At 42.4% G+C, this 13,262-nt stretch overlaps 1 protein-coding gene across 1 annotated transcript in view; it reads left to right on the top strand.

Moving 5' to 3' along the window:
* LOC100566300 (opsin-5) overlaps window positions 1-13,262 on the top strand; it is a 97,477-nt gene that overhangs the window by 46,284 nt on the left and 37,931 nt on the right. The window contains exon 2 of the mRNA XM_003220651.4: window positions 3,700-3,787. Within this exon, the coding sequence (XP_003220699.1) occupies window positions 3,700-3,787 (88 nt within the window). The remainder of the gene's footprint in view (window positions 1-3,699; window positions 3,788-13,262) is intronic.

The following is a 13,262-nucleotide window of genomic DNA, read 5'->3' as shown; positions in this document are numbered from 1 at the left end:
AAATTTCCTACTTGATAGATGCAACTATCTTTTGGGTTGTTTAGGTCAACAATGAGCAAGACTATCTTTTATTTTAATGGTTGGGTGCTCACTCCAACATGGGCTGGCCTCGAACTCATGACCTCTTGGTCATAGTGATTTATTGCAGCTGGCTACTAACCAGCCTGCGCCACAGCCCAAATTAAAAAAACAGTTTATTTAAATGCTGGCGGTTTTTAGACCTATTTCAGAAGGCCAACAAAGATTAGGTTTTTTTTAAAGATTAGGATAGCAACCAATATAAACATGTTCAGGAAGCTGTTTTTTCTATTTTGGAAGAAACAAACAAAAAGCTCCTAGTGAGTGTCTTGAGCTCTGGATTACACTTGACAGTAAATCTTTTCCTTTGGCGGCTGTAGTTATAGACTTCTCCCTCACAGATGGGAAGCTTGATGGAGCCCAAAACTATCTTTTGTTGTGGAAAAATGTTATCAGAAGAGATTTGTTTTCCCCTTTCTACTTATGGCTTTGGCAAGCCTGCCCTGATTCTGTACATCTTGGTTTAGAAACAAATCAAGCTGTCTTCACCAGGTCTAAAAAGAGCTCTGCTGGATCAGATGAACATTTGTTCTAAATTATCTTTATCATAGTGCAGCCAGATATTTTGGGGAAACCCAAAAGTTGTAAAATATGAAGGAACAGTGTGCTGTTAATATTTTCTTCTGGTTTACTGAATGCATACATTTGGCATCATGTCATTTTTTTTCTCCAAAATGTAGTGGCTTCTCTTCTAACTAGGTGGTAAAAAATGTACCTTTCTGGAATACGACATCCAGAATCTCATAGCCACGGGTTGTCTATCAAGCCTTAATATGAAGGCATTGCCTGACCAATAAGAGTTCTCCCCCCAGCCCACCACAAATAAATTTTCCTGTAGTCTCTAAATTTCCAGTATGCAGTAACTCAAAATTTTTGGTGAACATTTAGAAAAACTCTTCAGTCATCCAACAAGAAAGGGCAGGTGGAAATATAAGGAAATGCAAACACAGCAAATATGAGAGTTCTATATATGAATGATATCCAATGGACTTCATTAGATGGAGCGGGGAAAATTGGGAAACAGGAAAAGCAGAGGGAACTGTCTTAACCTGTTCCCTCCCATCTTTCCCTGTCTTCTGGGATGACCAACTCTTTCATGTGTTTACCCCACCTTTTCCTGTCTTTCCACCACTTTCTCCTGCCTTCTGATGCTTGGAGTCAGGTAGCACCCATCTCCTGAAGATGTTTGCTAGGCCCCATTTCCATGCGCTGTGGAAACAGGGCCCCATGGAGTCCCACCAGAAGTGCCTTTACTTCATGTGTTGTCCTCCATGGGACTCCCGTGGGGCTCCATTTCCACAGTGCATGGAAACAGAGCTTAGCAGTCGTTGGATGAGGTCCAATGTCTCTCTGGAATGCTAAAATAATTGGGGACTGAAGGTAAAATTCATTTTGGAGGACAAAATTCTTATAAACTTTTTTTGTCCCATCCAGGATTGCACTCCTGACATCTGGGCAGTCTTGTGTGGGGTGCTCTTTGTTTCTTCCCTTGCTTGTTTTTTTTTCTACTTGTTTGCTATCCCTCTCTGCAGTAAGTCTGACATCTGCCCCCAATCCTGAATCAGGCATTTGGCATCCTTTTGTTTCCTTTTGTTTGCCCATCCCAGTGACAGCTGCCTACTTCTTGCGTTATTTCTATATGGCAGCAATACCTATGCTTTCATCAGTACTTAGTGTAAAGCCTTCAGGTATAGTTGGTGCAGTGAACAAAAGAGAGAAATGAGGTTGCATAAACCGCAATGGCACAATGGGTTAAATCCTTGTGCTGGCTGAACTGCTGATCTGACGGTTGCCAGTTCAAATCCACGAGATGGGGTGAGCTCCCATCTGTCAGCTGTAGCTTGCGGGGACATGAGATAAGTTTCCCAGTTAACACATCTGGGCGTCCCCTGGGCAACGTATCTGTAGTTGGCCAATTCTCTCACACCAGAAGCAACTTTTATCTGACATGATAAAAGAAGCCCAAAAAGGCTAGTTGAGCCCATGCAAGGACATGGACTTTACCGCCCCTTCTGACACCATAACAGGCACAACACCTACCATATCAGGAAGCAAGAGTGTATATTGCATACCCTCCAACTGTCCAAGGTTTTGCTGGGAAACTCCTGGTTAATGATCTGTCATCCTATTGCCACTGAATCAGTGCACAGAAAGACCATATCAATGGTAGGAAGTCACTCAACACCTTTTATTAGATCTTCTGTGGAAAGGGGCCAACTGTGAGGTCACACTTGAAAGTCCAGTTAGTCAAAGCTTGCAAGCTGGAACAGATCTTTATAGTATTAAGTTTCTCCTTTATTAATATAAAAAAGGAGGACTTTGCTATGCAATATTCTGCATTTTTGCCCCATTTTGTTGCTTTTAATCGCAGCAAGAACGGGGTCTGCCATATGCCATCACATGAGGCATGGCAGGCCCACCCATGTTTCCCTCAAAGTGGAGGTGAAGTGCTGAAAGGCACTTTCTCCTCCACTACGGGGAGAAAAGTGGGTAGTTCTGACTGAGCTACTCACATTTTACTCCTCTTTTTGCCGTATGATGGCAGAAAGGGTGGCAGGGCAACTGGGATGGGCCCCATCAGATGGTAGAAAGGGCGGCAACGCTTATTGGCTCGCTGCCCTTCCTGCCATCTGATGGGAAGAGGAAGGAGGGTGCACAGGGTGCAACAGCATGGCCCAAAAGGGCCATGTGAAAAAGTCATATGGCTGCATCTACACTGTAAAATTAATGCAGCCTGACACCACTTTAACTTCAATGTATGGACTCCTGGGATTTGCAGTTTGATGAGGCATCAGAACTCTTTGGCAAAGTAGTTAAACGCCTTGTTAAACTACACCTCTCATGATTCCATAGCTTTGAGCCATGGCAGTTCAAGTGGTGTCAAACTGCAGTAATCATACCACGTAGATGCACCCTATGTCTCCCAGAACCTCAGAGCCCCTATAGCTATGGCATGTCAACCTGGACATTCCAGATGTTGTAATCATTTTTCTTCTTCCAGGGTGTGACTTTTTGTCAGGTTGTTTTAGTAAGTGGTTTAATTTGATACAGAGGTCACCTAGAACCTGACTGAAACCGCGATTGCTGGCTGCTCCTTTCCTGATTAAACAGGTAAAGCTCCTTGCAATTAACATGGAAGCTCAAACAGGCAGTCCCCAGAGTATCCCAAGGAAGAGGAGATCAGAAGCTAGCAAGAGACAAATAGTATTGACAGAAGTAAACAGCCGGGCTTCAGGAGTGGTCTTTTCTGACTGCAAAGTACCAAAGTCAAAAACTTTCCTTCAGAAAACAAATCTCTCTGCGGCTAATCAGCATAATCTGTAATTAAATGCATAAGACTGTAATCAAGTGGGATTACTTGGTTTGGTGGACCAGCCCAAGCCTATTATCAACCTGCTGCACAGCCAGAATGTATGTGCTGGCAACAAAAGGAACGGTCCGTTCTTTTCTTCAGCGCTGTGTTCTCACAGATCTGGTGGTTGACTTTGCTTTTGCTGCAGTGAGAGAAAGGGGATCAAGCCAAAAGCATGGTAACTTTTCCATTCCTGGGCAGTAGGCAAAGTAGCAGAGTTACCCAAATGTTTCCTGACTTGCTTTTGCTTTTTTCTCCTTTTGTTGCAGATGGAAAATGTCTCCAGTTCCACAGCGTTCCTGTCCTCCTTATCTGAAGGAGAAGACCTGATTTTTGGAAGTCTCTATATACTCTTTGGTAAGGGTGTGCATGTCTGTGAATGAGAAGCAGATTTGCAAGACAACCAATCTGTGGTCAAACACTCAGAGAGAAACACACAGAGTAACTTACTAGCATGAAGATGTTCTGGGGACCTTGGCATTTGCTTAAACAAGCATTATTTTTATTTGCTTGAAAGTGCTTTGCTCTTTGGCTTCAGGGTAAAGTCACCAGATTCTTGTGTCAGGGAAATGCTACCAGACATAGGATCCAGAATTTGAAGCCACTTCCTGAGCCTGAGTTTATTCTTACTTCTTTAAAAATATGTTTATCCTGATGATATCTTGCTGTTGTGTGCATGTCCTATTTATAGGTTTCTAATCAGTATCTCGATGCCCGCAGTGAGAACAAAGTGCTGGATTATATAGGATTTTGGCCTGACCCAGCACAGTCCTTTTCAGTTTCGTAATCGCAAAGGATGTGCTGAGAAACCAGAGCTTGGAAAGTTACTTTTGAAAAGTAATGTGCTGTGCAGTTTATTATAACCCTTTTATTCCATTGGTTGTCACTCTTCTGTTACTTTTTAAAGTCATTTTTAAAAGAAATCCAACTAAAAATGCTGTCAATTCTCCATATTCACAAATGCTGTATCCACAGATTCAGTCATCCATGGACTGAAAATATTTTTTAAAAAAAACAAAATTAAACCTTAATTTTGCCATTATACATAAAGGATAATATTTTCCATCACCACTATATTTAGTGGGACTTGAGCATCTATGGATTATGATATCCAGGGTCTTGGAACCAAATCCTAGCAGATATCCAGAGCCCTCCATAGTAATAAAGCAGCAGAGCCGGCCCTAGGTATTTTTCAAGTGTAGGCGAACAGAATTTTGCCCTCCCCCAAACCAATCACTGAAAAATAAAAGCGTTGGATAAGCGAAAATGTTGGATAATAAGGAGGGATTAAGGAAAAGCCTATTAAACATCAAATTACATTAAGATTTTACAAATTAAGCACCAAAACATCATGTTTTACAAGAAATCAACAGAAAAAGCAGTCTCGACTGCACCCCTGTTTGTTTTGCACCCCAAGCTACCGCTTAATTCGCCTCATTGTTGGACCGGCTCTATAAAGCAGCCTAATGTTTTGAAGAAATATGCCTCTAGAAAAGCTTTTTTTATCTTACCCACCATATTTTATTTATCAGATTTAACATCAAATAGCACTATCAGTTGTGACTTCATTGGCTAAAGTTAATGTCCTTATGCTACCAGTATCCAAATATCGTTTTTACTCAAATCTAGTGTGCCATCGAATCTAAAGTGCACCTCAATTTTCAACACCCTGAAACAAAAAAAAGGATTTGCTGGCAAATATAATGCATAGCAGAAAGAGAATGGAAAGAAGGTACAAAAAGGAAGGAGAGAAAGAAAAGGCAGAGAGAGGGAAAGAGAATAGAAAGAAGGTACAAAAAAGGAAAAGCAGAGAGAAGGAAGAGTGGATGGGAAAGAGAAAGAAGGAAAGAAACTCTACGGCAAAGCCAAGGCTGGCTCCACTGAGAGAGAGGCCCAGGAGAGCCAGGGCGAAGGAGTCAACCTTTGCCTCCTCCTCCTCCTCCTCCTCCTCCTCCTCCTCCTCCTCTGCTTCGGGGCCTGTGGCTGGTGAGGCAGCATCCCTGGCAAGCCAAGGAGGAAATTCCTAAGACGGCACAGTGCCTTTGCCAGCCATTTGCTACAGGCTCCAGGACCACAGTCTCACCAGCCACAGGCCCCAAAGCAGAGGAGAAGGAGGAGGAGGAGGAGGAGGAAGAGATGGCAGCAAAGGTGCCAGCTCCCAAGGAGTAATACACTAATCTAATGTGCACCCCAATTTTGGCAGGGTCATTTAGCCAAAAAAGGTGCACATTAGAATCCCATAACTGTGGTAAGTACTAAAGCATTTTAGTACAATCATCTGCTAAGCAGGAATGGAAATTATATGGTCTGCACGGGGTCTAGGCTGAAACCACAAATAACATGAAAAAAAATCTAAAAGTGATTTCCAGTTGCCCAAAACATCACTTCCAGTTGCTGCAAATCTCATTGGTGTGGTTGCTGAAGGTCAATGGGTGCTGAAAATGACTGTAGTTTCTGGCTCAATCCATACTGCCATATAAAATCCAGATTACAGTATCTGCTTTGAACTGGATTATATGGCAGTGTAAAAAGGTAAAGGTAAAGGTAAAGGTTTCCCCTGACATTAAGTCCAGTCATGACTGACTCTGGGGGTTGGTGCTCATCTCCATTTCTAGGCCGAAGAGCCGGCGTTGTCCATAGACATCTCCAAGGTCATGTGGCTGGCATGACTGCATGGAGCGCCGTTACCTTCCCGCCAGAGCGATACCTATTGATCTACTCACATTTGCGTGTTTTTGAACCGCTAGGTTGGCAGGAGCTGGGGCTAACCGCAGGCGCTCTTTCCGCTCCCGGGATTTGAACCTGGGACCTTTTGGTCCGCAAGTTCAGCAACTCACCACTTTAACACACTGTGCCACCAGGGTCCCCATATGGCAGTGTAGACTCATATAATCCATTTCAAAGCAGATAATGTGGATTATCTGATGTAATAATCTGGAGTATATGGCAGTGTAGATCCAGCCTCTGATGCTGGGTACATAATCACCTTGGTCTAAGTTTTGATCATGCAATGGCTCACCAGTGATGCTTGTTCCAATTTCTGCTTTACACATTTTTCTCTATACCGTGATCCAAAGCATTTTACTGGGCACTAGGCTTGATCGATCCATGAAAAATTTGATTCTAAACTCGTTTCAATACTAGAGGGGGCAGTTTTTTCGTTTTTGTTGCTAATAACGAATTTGGCCCCCAAAATTTTTCGAAATTAATGAAAATTCGTTATTTTCTAAATTAATTCGTTAATGGCGGACGCGCATGCGCGGTGGCCCAAAAACAGCCCGAAGGGGGGGGGACTTAGGGGGCTCTCCCGCCCTCATTTTTTGAGTGATCTTCTTCAAACTTGGTACAGTGGTAGAACACATTTAACACTGATAGCTCACCAAAATGTGGAACGTTTCCCTTATCCTCTGATTTTTGGCAAATTTTCATAGCTTTTATAATAAACCTTTTTTTAATAATTGCAGTAATCTGTTCCTGGTTTGAAAGTCTTATTTCCTGTTAAATTGGGTTGTCTTTACTGTGAAAGTCATTGTTCTACTTCAGAAACTTTGTTTTTGTGGCTGAAACTTTGTTAAATTGGTGTGTGTGTGATATATATTGTGTATATATATATATATAGTCCCTGCTTGTGTGTGTGTGTGTGTGTGTGTGTGTGTGTGTGTGTGTAGGTAAAGGTAAAGGTATCCCTTGACGTTAAGTTCAGTCATGTCTGACTCTGGGGGTTGGTGCTCATCTCCATTTCTAAGCCCAAGAGCCAGTGTTGTCCATAGACACCTCCAAGGTCATGTGGCCGGCATGACTACATGGAGTGCCATTACCTTCCCAGAAACACCCAGAAAATGGGAATTCCAGACAGGAAACAATCAGGGCCAGCTAATACCTCCCAACAAAGGATTCCCCCAGGTAGGAAGCAGCCAGGCTTTGAAGCTGCAAGGCTATTCAATGCTAATCAAGGTGACCAATTGCAACATTCACACTTGCCTCCCACAGACAAGAGTTCTTTCTCCCACCCTGGACCTTCCACAGATATATAAACCCCACTTGCCTAGCTTCGCACAGACGTCAAAACCTCTATGTCTGCCACAGATGTGGGTGAAACGTCAGGAGAGAATGCTTCTGGCACATGGCCATAGAGCCCGGAATACATACCACAACAGTGTGATCCCGGCCATGAAAGCTTTCGACAACACAACCACAGTATCCATTCAAGTTCATGTAGCGTAGTATGGACTGGAGACCTGTATTGGGGGGAGGGAGGGTGCGAATCTGGGCCCCTGGGAGCAGCCGAGGACGGGCCTGGCCCACACCCCCTCGCATCCCGGGCCTCTTCCTTCCTCTTCCTTTTGTTATTTAAACTATATATTGTGAAATTATGGTGTGTTTTTTTTCATGCGTGTTCTGTGTTCAAGATAGGGAGACCAAAGAGGAAAAGCAAGGGAGGGACGGAGGCCCCAACACTTCCGGCTCCCATGCGAACTCCCCCTTGTGTGCCTTGGAGGGTGGAGCATGCGCACTGGCTCTCCCTTTCTCTATGGCTCTTTTCAGGTCGCTTGGGAACCCGAAGTGCCTCCTCCCTTTGCCTTTGTGTCCAAGAAGGAGAGAAGGACGTTGCAAGGTTTGCATTGAGGGTGTTTCTCTGGTGGGTTTGGCTTGGAAGGGGGCTCATTAAGGCCCAATTAATTAATGCACTGAGCTGAGGCAAGGCGGCGGCGGCGGCGGCCATTTCCCCCCTCCGTCTTCCTCCTCCTCCTCGGCCTCCTTCCCCCTCGCCCCCTCCCATTGGCTGAGCCTCCCATTGGCTGAGGGGCAAAAGGAAAGGAGTTTGGGTGCTTTGCAAAAGCTTTTTTTTCTTTTCGAAAAAAACGAAGAAATAAGAAAAAACGGCCTCTCGCGATTCGAAACTGCGATATCCAGACGTGTGGACAACCAAGGTTCGATATTGCTTCAAAACAATCGAAAAAAACGAATCAATAACGGTAAACGGGGAAAACGAATTATTTGAGCAAGCCTACTGGGCACAGTAACCATCACTAAATTTAAAATGGCCCTAATAAAACATAAGGCTTGATTAAAAATGTACATGTTGACTGCCAGACTCAGCTGGAAATTCATCTGCTACATCTTACAACAGTTGTCATTTCTGAATGGTCTTTAGTGGCCGCCCTGTGTGAATTTATTGATGGATTTAGATATATCCCTCTGCCTGGTATGCTCCAGTGTTCTTACACAAGGGAGAAGATCATTAAATTCCTGCTGTGTGAGCTAGTTAGCCATGGCTTTGAGGATATAAAGACATGCCTGAGAGGTGAATGTGAGCCAAATGAAGATGAGATGAGTCCCGTAAGGGGATGCTTTTTCATAGCCACCCGCTTACATCAACATAAAAGCTGGAACATTGGAAATTACTTTTAAGAATTGCTATTATGACTAAACTGTTGTTCTACAAATTACCATATTGTTAAAAGTTTAATTAAATGTTAATGTTGACCGTTTCTATATTTTACCTATATTGTAGTATTTTAGTTTGTAAAATGCTTTGATTTCTACTCTTAGGGGAAGGTGAGATATGTATACATGCATACATCTTATTTGTTAAAAGCATGTGTGTTTTTCCTCCCACTGCATAACGGATCCTGAAGGAATATAATTAAAAATTAATGGCAATACATTATAATATAATGCAATACAAACAACATAATATAATACTCTTTGCCAATATTTTATATTGATGACTCAGTTATGTATGCATAACTATAAGAGAGATCCCAAAAAGCTAAACATATGGGTGATTGAATTCCAGATGCAGCCAGAGAGCATCGGTATGTTACATTTTGAGTCTCTATGCTGTTGCCTAAGTTCAAAAGATAAGCATCTGTCCTTAACAGGAGATAATGCTTGATCCAAAGTTCCAGATCCATATGAGAAATCATTTTGTTTTGTCCCTATCATGCCAACCTTTGCATCCATTTATTGGCTTGCAAACTGGGCTCCTAAATTCAAAAACATATCACAGTACAACTGCATTCCACTTTGTGTGTAGTTTGTCAGGGGCCATTGTATTTGGAGGCATAGGCTCATAAGATATTGAAAAGATGCAGCCTTTATGTTTCTGTAGTCTCTTTGCTGTCCAAGATCATAAGTCAACTGTTCTGATCCTCCAAGGCCACCCATAGAAAAGAGTGGGCTGTCTACATACAATCCAGGACATTGCAACAAATCTAGCCAAGATCAAGAAGTGGATTTGCTCCAAGAATGAGGCTACCAGTTTAGTACATTTGAATTAACTTGCATTATACTTTTTCTTTAGAAATACCCACCAAATCATGCCACTCCAAATAGCTGTGTCTGGTTTAGAAAGGCAAGTAGAGTCAGACCTGTTAGTTTTTGATTGAAAGACCCACAAGTGAACACTTCACTAGACAGGGTTAAAGAAAGAATCTTGCCAGAAACCCTGTAGATGAATGTTCCTTATCAAATATGAAAAAAACCAAACTAGGGATGTTTTGGAAACAATGGATTGTACAGCGTCATGCTGTCCTTCAGCATCCATGGTCACCATTTGGGATGAATGGAATTGATGTTGCCTCACTCTTGGCTGCCTTTGGGACCTTTCGGTGGTGGGAGGTTAGACTTCAAAGTTGAGGCTTCTGAAACAACATTTCAAGATCTTTTAAAGTAGGCATAACTTTCTTCCAAAAATGAGTGAATGTCTGAAATTTGGAGGTGGGACCCCAGGGGCTTTGGGGAGTTGCACTGATATCAAGGGCCTCGTCAGATTCTACACACAACGCTATTGGCTGCTTTTAGCCTGAACTCCATGTATCTCCTACCGCAGTGTGAGATGGACCAATGGTCTGTGTAGACAACATCATCCTATGTTCTAGAACTTGTTCCTGGTCATGGTGGGAAAGGGGCATGAGTCCATAGCAGCTAAGCACAGGACTAACAGCATTTGAGAAAGAGAATAAAGAAACATAATGCACACAATCCCAACCATCTGCCTTTCTAGGGACTTGTCTGTTTCAGCCTCCCAAAAGCAGCAGGGGAAATTAATCACTGTCAGCCCTGTCTTCTTCCTGGAGATGCTTAATGATGCACTGGAAAAGGGATCACTGCTGTCAGAGAGAAAAGGAACTGATAGTCCCTTGGCAAAAATAACTTGTAAAATGAAGGGATCAACCTGTGTGTCTGATCTGGCAAAGGTGCTGGCCTTCAAAACACAGTTGACCAGGTTGCACATCTCTAGAGCTAATATACCTAAAGTAGGAAACTGCCAAATAGGATGCAGGAAATGTGTAATAAGCAGACCACAAGAAGAATTACATGCAGATATGCTCTAAATGCAACACCAAAATGCCTTTCAGAAGTGCCAGAAGTTGTAGCCTAAATAGCTCACCCTTGTAGGCCAAGAATAACTCAGTTTTGGATTTGCATTGCTTCTGCTACCAGTGGTGCCAAGTTGGATCATGAATACATTGCAGTTGTTAGCAGGAAACAGTGGTCACGATGCAGAAAGCTTCTGGAGAATGTTTGGATTCTTCCCCTTGAGCTGCTGCTCCCCTCTGGCCACCCTCTTGGCCACTGGTGACTTAAGTTATTGTTTTGTCCTTTGCTATCCAATCTTTAGCAATCATTTGGATGTTCTGAGTCAGCCTGGTAGTCCCAGCTCATGCTTTTCTGATGACAGTGTACGCCAAAGTCAGTGTTAACAAAAGGCCTCCTTCTCCAGGGACTTTCTTCAGCAGAAGGTGAATATTACACACTGTCTGCCCCCGTATTACAAGAAAAAAGAAGAAAGGCCAACCTTGTTTTGCAAAGTCTCAGTTGTACAAGATTTAATACTTACTGAACGCTGTCTGTGGTTCCCATCTTGTTAGGTGGGCTGCTAATCCATTAATTGTGTGATAAACCTGTTAATGAATATCGGCAGGGCCATAGCTCTCAATGGTAAATGTTTGATAATGTACATGTTGAAGTTCAATGGCAATCTCTTTGACTGATGTGCCTTAAGAAGGCTGCATTTTGAAGCTTATACGTTGTAGGATCCCAAACAGTACCTCTTTCAAACACTGAGAGGATGTGGGTGAATGTGCATATGAGCCTCCTTCCCAGGGATCAGTGTTGTGCAGTGGTTACAACGGCCTTTTTCAACCTTTTTACCCTGGAGAGATAATTGAAATTATTTTCAGGTCTCGTGGAACCCCTGCATTAAAATATTAAATATACAGCTCTTTTAAACAGCTGTTTTTCTCAGTTACAATCTCTCACAGAACCTTTAGCAACCACTCTAGGAATTCTAGGTTTTCAAGGACCCCAAACTGAGAAAGCCTATCTTAGGCTGGACCTGTGCTGCCATATAAAATCCAGATGATCTGCTTTGAACTGGATTATATGGCAGGGTAGACTCATATAATCCAGCTCAAAGCAGATAATGTGAATTATTTGCTTTGATACTCTGGATTATATGGCAGTGTAGAAGGGGCCCCAGATCATCAAAGCATATTATCCAGATTATTTGCTTTGAACTGGATTATATGAGTTTACACTGCCATATAATCCAGTTCAAAGCAGATAATCTGGATTTTATATGGCGGTGTAGATGGGGCCTTAGGCTGGATCTACACTGGCATATAAAATCCAGATTATCTGTTTTGAACTGAATTATATGGCAGTGTAGAGTCATATAATCCAATTCAAAGTATATAATCTGGATAATCTGCTTTGATCATCTGTATTATATGGCAATGTAGCTCCAGCCTTCGAGACTTGATTTGAAACTTAGAAAATACAGGCTCTGGTTCCTCTACAAGTCTCACTAGGGTCTTCTGTACACTATTAAACCACCCTGAGTTCCCAAAGGGAGATGGGACACAATATAGATAAAGTTGACTTGACTAAGTAGAAACCTGGACTCATGTTGACTCCACTGCTGTCGTTCTCCACAACACACAGAGATAGTGCTTTGCACTACAAATCCTCTAGAGAAAAGGAAAACAGAACATATAGATCTAAGTGATTTACACTCAGTTCTGATATGCATGTGGTTTAGGAGTGATGGGCTGTTGCTGCTGAAGATCCGGCAGAGGATAATATTGCTAAAGCAGCCTTTCCACATCCCTAGCCTGTTACTGTTATCATAATATTTAATTTGCAAGCTAATCTATCAGGAAGTCATTCCAATCGCCCCAAACCTGCCCTTGGATTAATCAGGACCTCCTTTGTGGTTATATAGGGAAACTCTTTTTAAATGAAATTAGCATGACTTAATAGAAAAGGAAAATCCTGGGCATTAAATTTTAATTACCACTGTTGTCTCAACTATGTTCAAACAAAAGAACAGCTTGTCCCTGCAGCTTCTGCTGGATTTTACATAATCTCCACGATGTTCCTTGTCCTGTTTGTTTTGCACACATAGTATAGTATTGTATAAAACAGATCTATAGGAGGAGAGTTGCCAGGAAAAAATAATTTGAACATCCCTGATTTCAAACTGGTAAGATGGGTCTTAATTGAAAATCTCCTATTCTCTCAAGTGAAGATTGGAATTTGTGGCCCAAATCATTCACAAGCGAAGCTATTCTGATTAGAATAACTTCAACGATCACTAACATTAATTGAAAAACACTCAGTGAATGCTCAAAGACTTAGTTAAAACTAGGCTCTTTGAAATCTTCTTGTTTTGTTTCTGTTCTGGAAAGGTGGGGGGGGGGGGAGGGCACTGGTCACTCAAAACGAATGTTTTCCCTCGCCATGAAATTTCCCTTTATCCCCAAATTTCTAGCATTGCAGAGAGTAAAGTAGTGAAAATTATTCACATGCATCTACTTTTCCT

This window comes from Anolis carolinensis, chromosome 4, assembly GCF_035594765.1.
Source record: "Anolis carolinensis isolate JA03-04 chromosome 4, rAnoCar3.1.pri, whole genome shotgun sequence".
Lineage (NCBI taxonomy): Eukaryota > Metazoa > Chordata > Lepidosauria > Squamata > Dactyloidae > Anolis > Anolis carolinensis.
This window is presented reverse-complemented; position numbering and strand designations above follow the sequence as displayed.